The sequence below is a fragment of the Cryptomeria japonica genome, chromosome 6 (genome assembly GCF_030272615.1).
Source record: "Cryptomeria japonica chromosome 6, Sugi_1.0, whole genome shotgun sequence".
Taxonomy (NCBI): Eukaryota; Viridiplantae; Streptophyta; class Pinopsida; order Cupressales; family Cupressaceae; genus Cryptomeria; species Cryptomeria japonica.
This window is the reverse complement of record NC_081410.1, coordinates 397,777,659-397,786,251: the sequence shown is the minus strand read 5'-3', so window position 1 is coordinate 397,786,251 and position 8,593 is coordinate 397,777,659. Positions and strand designations below refer to the sequence as shown.

Sequence of the window (8,593 nt, the reverse complement as noted above, 5' to 3'; positions counted from 1 at the left end):
TGTGATTAAGTATGAAGCTTATTTTATAATCGAATTTCATTTAATGTTTAAATGAATTTAATATTTTGTAGTAATATATATTAAAATAATTGTATATGGTAAAAAGTGAATGATGAAAAACAACAATATTGAAAGACTAACAAGGATCAACCACAAAACCCTAGCCTAACAATGAAAGCAATCCACCATACACAAATGAAGATACCTAAGATCATGCAAATAAACAAAATAAAACAAGATATACCATTCACATGTCTAGTAAGGTTTCAATCTCCATTGATCTTGTTTGATATATTTGCTCTAAGATTTTATGTGTGCACAAGAGCTCAACAAAGAACAAAAATGTGGTTGATAGCATAGAATCGATTAGACACATTAGATGATTAGACAATTAGGGTCGGTAACGAAGGAGAGTATCCTCTTATATAGAGAACACTATAAGAAATGGAGGGATAAGATTGAGAGGTGTAAAAATAAATGATCGGATATGATTAAAAGGTAGGCAGAGGAAATAATTAAATGATAAAGGGGTAGGTAAGAGAAGAATTAAGAGAATGACATGTGCCATGGATAGAAAAGGCCAATTAATTAATTAAATAAATCAATTCATTAAATAAATAAAGATTTATTTAATTAATAGAGGAAGTGAGATCAATTATATATATAAAAGTATTTATTTAATTTAGGAAAATGATTATTTAAATAAGTTAAAGTATTTATTTAAATAAGGAAAGGATTAGAAGAGGATTAATGAATTAATTAAATAAATAAAGATTTATTTAATTTATAGAAGACTCGGGATAAAATAATTAAATAAATAAAAATATTTATTTAATTAGACAAGACAATTTTAGGTGTCTACAATAATTATATTTGTCTTTTTAAAGGTAAAATGAGATTATTTTATGTTAACATGATAAATTTAATATAAATATTAGCACAATATATTTTTTAATATAAATATTAATAATACATTTTTTTCAAATAAAATTCAAACAACAAATATTTATAAAATGAATGAGATTAATTAACAATAAATCTAATGTTTTTCTATATTTTTTTACATTAAATAAAGTAGAAATAAATTGAAATATTGGTTTTGCTCATCTTGAGTAGTTGTTTAATCATTAAAAATATGTCTAAATTGGCGATTAAAAATATGACATGCAACATGTTTTACAAATATAAAAGTGCTCGTGGAATGTTGCTAAATTGAAGGGAAATTAGAGTTTTATATATGTACATTGTACTTGAATATTAATACATTCTTGAGCCTTTCTTTGATGGTGGAGATTTTGAAATAATTTATCTATGTATATCTAGTGTTATGTGCTATTACTTTATGATTTTTTGATTTTATTTTCTACTATAAACTTCCGCAGAGTCTTATAATAGATAATCCAATATTACATACATAAAAATCATATTTGCATAACTTTCAATAGATCTGAAAGATCTCATTTGTAGTTTTTTCACCTTATTTCAACAACAAAAAGACTTAAAATAGTCATGTGAATAAAGATAATCTAATAGAAAAATTACATAGAAGTAAAATTGTAAAAGGAATCACAATGTATAATTAGTATGAGCCTAAACATTAAAAAGTGAAAGAATCACTAAGAATGAACATTTAAAATATGTAATTTATCATTTAGAAATATATATTTCATATTAAAGGGTTGTATTTTAATTGATGAAGGCGATGGTATAAAGTTCAAATAAGAGATGACCAAGATTGTGCCCAAAAAACTTTAGTGAAATAAATACCCTACAACCTTTAATTCTTAGATGAAGAAATATCAATTTAGATTCCAATGAGGGGTTCTACTAAGCCTATCATCAATGCTATTTTTACTAGCATTTAGAATCCTTGTGGATCCAAGCCTCCACAAGGACACGACTTTTCCCATTGCAAGGATGTGTCTTTAAAATCTATAATAGAAGTGGTTAACCAAATTATTAATTAGTTGTCTAAGATTTAGGAAGAATTGACTATCCACCATAACCTCACAAAATGATTCGTTCTAGAAATCAATAGCTCAATGTAAAAATATCTTTATTAGATAGAAAGCATGATGGAAAGATACTTATTCATCTTAAAGAAGAGAAGTTATTCTTTAAACATAAAGAGGCTATGATTGATATCAATAAAGTCTATTTAGAAAATTAAAAGCAATTGAAAATAATTTCATATAAAAGTAATCTTAAGCAAAATTGTGGAAGATAGCATGACCTTGATTAAAAACAATGTGTTGGGAATTAAGATGTTGAATGAAAAACTAAAGAAGGGTTATAGGTACCCTCAAGTTTATACTAAAAAAAAAATTGATTTTGTTGGCCCTAATATTCATACGAGAAGCAATACTAGAAAGAACTAGAATAAGGATAAAAAGAAGCTAAGAAGAATTTGTCAACTTGTGTGCAAACCTATAACATGAAGAGTTAGGAGTCAGGGGTTAGAAATAATTAAAGACTTGCATAATGTATAACGACGTCTCAAGTGGTAGTTTTTTTTTATACAATGTTTTTTTTTCTTTCTCCATCCTTATTAATAAGATTCCAAATCCTTTCAAAACTTATTTTTAGACAAAATATAATCTAAAAATCTTGATAATAATTAATAATTAAAATAAATAACTTACTTAAATTTGATTATGAATGCTAGTTACCTGTGCCCATAATTGATTACCCATTGTCATGTTGGAGGGTGGCCCCGGGATTTTTGTTGCTTCCCAAAACCTGTTAAGTATAGCCTGTCACGTCACTCACTGGGGAAAATAGAAAGGAAGAAATGTCCAGAAGTTGCTGGAGAACCCTCGTCTCTTCCCTTGCACCAACAGATTCCATGTATAAATTGCCATACATCGATCTTTCTCATCGTCGCTCTAATATTTTAGAAACAGAACGTGTACTATTTCCAGAGACCTCTCTCAAAGCGCCCGTACTTCTGCTTCTTCCACTACAATCACCAGATCTGGTAAGTGAACTGCCCTGTTCCTCTTAGAACTGTTGATTTGTGTTTTCTCGGTAATTTGTGAAGAATTTATTTGGAATTTGGATGATCTTGAATAAGCTGATGGTGAAAATTGTCGGGAATCTAGAGTTGTGAGAAGATATGGATCCCCTATTGAGCACTGTTCACCAGCTTCTGAGCGTCCCCGACGAAATGGACAAGCTCCTTAATAACCCTACGCGCACGTATATTCTGGACAGCAATGCCATGGCCTCCACTCCTATTGATGTCAAAGAGTTCCCTAAGTCATATGTCTTTATAATCGACATGCCAGGCCTTAAAAACAACGACATCAAGGTATTTCCCTTATAAACCCTCAAAACCCTCATTTTCTCTGCATCAGGGGGACGAAAAAGGTTCAAATCGCTGGTTGGTAATACTGACAAAGTTGTTGCTTTGTGTTTGAGAACAATCAGGTTCAAGTAGAGGATGAAAATGTGCTGACAATCAGTGGAGAGCGAAAGAGGGAAGAGGAAGAGGATGTCAAATACATCCGGATGGAGCGCAGGGTCGGCAAATTTATGCATAAATTTACCCTGCCTGATGACTGCAATATGGAGGCCATTTCTGCCAGCTGTCATGATGGAGTGTTGAGTGTGATCGTTCCCAAGCTTACTCCTCCAGAGCCCAAGAAACCTAAGACAATTGAAGTTAAAGTTGCCTAGCCGCTCGTCTTTGTGGACTGTGTTTTTTTATTTCTAATCTGTAGAGGAGTCATAAATGTGATATTGTAATTACTGCGGGTCTGTTTAATGCGGAACTTAGTGTTTTGGGATTCGGGGTTCTATATTTTCGCAACCTGAATTCCTCCATGGGTACAGAGATATGTAAAAGTTTAAGTTACATAATAATGAAAATGCGGTTTGCGGGAATTTTGAACCTATTTCTGGAATTTAAAAGGTAAAAGTTTTCATTATTCTACCCTGCTTTCAAGATCAAAGCATTTTAGATTAAAATATCAGAACAGAACAACGCATGCTAGTGTGTGATTCAGATTTGAATGTACTGATGAGTCTATTGCTCCTTTATGTATTGGATATAACAATGTTGTGTACAGTCTTCTTAATGGATGCTCAGGATTATATTTATGGCAAATTTGTATGCAAATTTACAGAATAGCTAGCATTTTAGATTAAAATACCAGAATAGAGCAACACACGCCAGTTTCTAATTCAGATTTGAATGTAATGATGAATCAATTGCTCCTTTGTGTATTGGATTTAACAATGTTGTTTACAACCCTCGTACTGAATGCTCAGGATAAAACTTTTGGCAAATTTGTGTGCAAATTAACAGAATAGATCGGTGCTCTGAAACAAATATTTGGCAGTATGATGTACAATTTACAGAAGTGGCATATAAAAATATTTAATTGGAAATGACACAGGAGATTGGCATTACACGTATGCAAAAGATGCTCAACAATAAGCACCTGGTTTTCCCTAATTACATGTGTCCGTTGGAAGCTATAGTGGCTTTCGTTTGTGCGGACTTTGTTGCGAATATTCATCGTATGTCACGTGGCATGTAGTTTCTGAACCCGTAAAATCCCCCTCGTGAGAATGTCTTCCTAAATCTTTAATATGGTCATACAATTATAAAATTTACACCCGGCTTCATGAAGTCAGCTATGAAGTCAGCTATTATCATCATGGAAAAGAACTTTGAAGGAAGATTAATTTGGACAGGTACTATCAACATGGAAAATAACTTGAAAGCAGATTAATTTGGAGGATCTTGGTCTTTCTAGACCGTTGGATCTTGTGGACATCCTTAAAATTTATTCATCCATTATGAAGTCTATGAGTTTCTTACTCAAAATTCATGAGAGGGGGACTAGCATTAAAAAGAACTTGAAACTCGATTAATTTGGGCATCTTGATCCCTTAGATCGTTGGGTCTCATGGACGTCACTAAAATTCTTTCATTCATTCATTAAGAATTATTATGGTATGAAATACAATTCGATAAAGGTCGATTCACAATCAGTGACAATTTAAGTGTTGTGATTTAGTATGGAAGTTTAAGTATTGTGATTTAGTATCAAGGTTTATTTTAGTACAATGATGTTATGGATTGAACTTTCAACATTGTGTATTAGAACATGTTTTCTAGGTAAAGGTCAAATTGTTTGGATTTAACCTTAAATGTGATGTGGTGTAACCCTCACATAAGGTGCATTTTGTGTGTAACTACTCTTGGTAGGAACTTAGGAACGATTATGCAAAAACACAAAGTCTCTCATTAAGGTTTGAGAATAGAAAGTTTCAATGGTCATAACTTAGAGCTATGGAAATTAAAATCAAGGACTTCTTGATGGATAGATAGTGTATGCATATGTGCAATGAGGAGTGGAATGGAAGTGGCTATTCTCCACATAAAAACGCATCTACATGCATAAAAATTCATACAAAAGGGGGCCCGCATCCACTTGTTGGAGTCGTTAAGTTTGACAAACACTGTGAGCAACGCGATGGAGCAACCTTGAGTAAAATGAGGAAAGTGAGGGAGTAATACTGTTTATTTACGACCCTGTTTGCCCAATACTTATTTTTAAATGTTTGTCACCCACTATTTATTTTTGAATGTTAAGTATTTACTTATAATACTTTGCTACCTACTATTTATTTTTAAATATGTAAATCATTAAATCTTTTTTTATTCTTCTTATTTTATTTTATATGTTATAAGTGATGATCAAAATTATTTATTTTGATGGTGTTATTTTAACTTATTTTATATTATTATAAACGATTGTGATTATATACATTTATATATTTTGTATTACATATATATAGAAATATATAATTATATATAATATAATATAAATATTATATAATTTTTTTATATAATATATAATATTATATTATAAGTAAAATAAAATATTTATATTTTTTTTTGTTCAATTACATTTTTTAAAACAAACTAAAATTAATGTTTGACACTGAGGTAAATAAAATAATTCTTCATATAACTTCAAATGAAAAAATTCCCAAAATTTTTTAAATTAAATTAAAACAATTCTTATGTAATAAATTAATTATAGTAAATAACATAAATTTTCAGTTAAATGAGATAGTTATTGAACAAATAAAATAACTATAAGTAAAAATGTATCTATTCATGTTATATTAATATTAAAAAAAAGAAACTTAATTAAAATATACTATATTATAAATTATAATTATATGGACATAATTATTGTAATTATTATAATAATGATATATAAATTATTATTATTGATATTCATGTTTAGGTTTAAATTATTGACTTTAAATTATATAATTTTTTAAATAAACAAAATGAAGCAAACAATATAAATAAAATATCATAACTATTAAATGTTGGCATTGTATGAAGATTGCATTGATGAAGTATAGTGTTGTCATTGATGTCAATAGTAACCGGTAATGAAGATGTATTGCAACCGGTAATGATGCAGTAAAGCAACATGTAGTAAAGTAGTAGACAACTGGTATTATTATTGAAGTAGAGAGATCAACCGGTAACCCTAACCAGTTGATAAGAAGAACCTTAACCGATGGAACTTGGAGAATCGGTTGTGATGATCTATGACCAAATGGTGATCGGAGATGAAGATTCCACGTATGCATGTTGCACGTGATGAGTTTCAAAGTGGATTTGATGCGTAGATATAACCGTTTATCTTGGGAATGATCAATTGCATAGTATGAAGTGAAAAACGCGTGATGAGCTACATGATCCAATGTGCGGTGATCCAGGAGCAGTTGAAGTTGTCTAGAACAATGTGTATTTGATTGCTATGTAATCTAACGGTCAATATTGAACCAATATGTTTGTAATCTTTATGAGATTTGTAGGGTTTGTGTTGTGTTACCGACCTATTGTATTTGCTTATAAGGTCGATGATTTGTTTCAATAGTGTGTTGGAAAATTTGGTTATGTGTGATTGTTGCCAAACCATAAGGTGTGTCTGCAGAATGTTGTGAAGGCAGATAGGAGCAGAAAAGGATCTGATTAAGCAAGGAAGTACTATTTCTAGATCAACAAAGAACCCATTGTTCTCTAACCATTACAATTGTTAAATCCCTTAAACGGGTAAGCTTTAACAAGCTTGTTGTTGAAATCCTCTAACAAGGTGATCCATTAGCTTGGATTTGAAATTCTCCACCAAGGTTACCTCTAACAGGGTATTGTAGTCAATACCTTAACTAGGTGGTCCTTAACCAGATTTGTTCTTAACAGGACATTATTGTATAACTTCTAACAAGGCTTGGCTCCTAACAGGGCGGACTTCAGAAGAGTTCAAAATATTTGTGGGTATTCATCACCACTATGGTTTTTCCCATTTGGGTTTCCACATGAAAAATCAGTGTGTTAAGTGGTGAATGATTTTGTGGGTGTGTTTTTGATATGGTTGATATGAATGACTGGTAAATCCACTTAGATATGTTTAGATGACCAGAAATGATCTGAAATGTGCTATTATTGATATTAATGAAGTGGTTTTATATTTTGGTTACATGGTATATTAGTTTTAACTCTGTTGCATTGTATCATTGATGTTTTGGTCAATCGATAAAGTTTGATAGTGGAGTTGCAGTTTTTGATACAACGATTAAACCAGTTAGTTTAGTGATTGGATTATGAGTTGAAAGTTTGTTTGGTGAAATTTTATTTTATTTTCTATCTACTGATTCACCCCCCCTCTCAATAGTTGATTGAATCCTTATAGTTTCATCATATTATCATTAAATAAATTATAAATAAAATAGAATTATCATTAAGCTTTAAAAACTAAGATTGTTTTATATTTATTTAAGATTTCTATAATAATAGGGTAAGTGCACAAAGATGGTGGTCAAAAAGGGGGGTATAAGTGGACACTTTTTTTTTGAAATCAGGTGAACCTGAACTTAGAGGCAAAATTTGAAAGTCATCCACTCAAGATATGAAGATAATCAAAGAACAAATATTGTAGTACTCTGAATCTAGTTTCCAAAATTGGATAAGATTAAGGGGGTCAAATCCTTTGCGCACGAAAAACTAACCCTATTTTTTTTTCTGAAAAACATAACATAGTGTCTGACGTGTGCATCAAAAAAGTCATAGTTAGATTTAGTATTTTGACAAATCCTTTGGCAGAAAGATAGTTAAGAGTGAGCACTAGAAGATGTGTATTTTTTTGTAATTTTTTGTTGAGTATTTTTTTTTTTATGAATTTTCCAATCGAGCACATCTTGAAAATTCGGTACTTGTTCGTGCGTAAAGCATAAGTTGCACTAAACAAATCGAAAATACAATTTTAAAAAATTTTTATTGTAAAGAATCAAGTGCACTACAATAATATATAAAGTTTTTAAAATTTAGATACGTATATCAAAAGTTATTCAAAAAATGGTGCACCTATGTCTGTGAGAACTATGGAGACACTAGTAAAAGAAATTCAATAATAATATGTTATTGTTGTTCAAATTGAAAAAAAATTATATGGTTAGAAAGCTCAGAAGATGGGTGAAAATATGGTGGCAATTTTAGAAATACCCACTTTATGAAGTGTAAACCTGATGATGACAAAGTCGATAAACCAAGTTGATA

At 30.4% G+C, this 8,593-nt stretch overlaps 1 protein-coding gene across 2 annotated transcripts; it reads left to right on the top strand.

The window, feature by feature from the left end:
• Positions 1 to 2,804: 2,804 nt before the first annotated feature.
• LOC131065786 (17.1 kDa class II heat shock protein-like) lies at positions 2,805 to 3,896 on the top strand. 2 transcript variants are annotated; one of them, XM_059221863.1, is made up of 3 exons: positions 2,805 to 2,977; positions 3,074 to 3,310; positions 3,430 to 3,896. In XM_059221863.1, the coding sequence occupies exons 2-3, from the start codon at positions 3,116 to 3,118 to the stop codon at positions 3,676 to 3,678; spliced, it is 444 nt and encodes a 147-aa protein (XP_059077846.1). In that variant the 5' UTR covers positions 2,805 to 2,977; positions 3,074 to 3,115; the 3' UTR covers positions 3,679 to 3,896. The 2 variants fall into 2 exon arrangements, with proteins under 2 accessions (XP_059077846.1, XP_059077845.1); XM_059221862.1 differs by having other exon boundaries at positions 2,806 to 2,977; positions 3,102 to 3,310.
• The last annotated feature ends 4,697 nt before the right edge of the window (positions 3,897 to 8,593 follow it).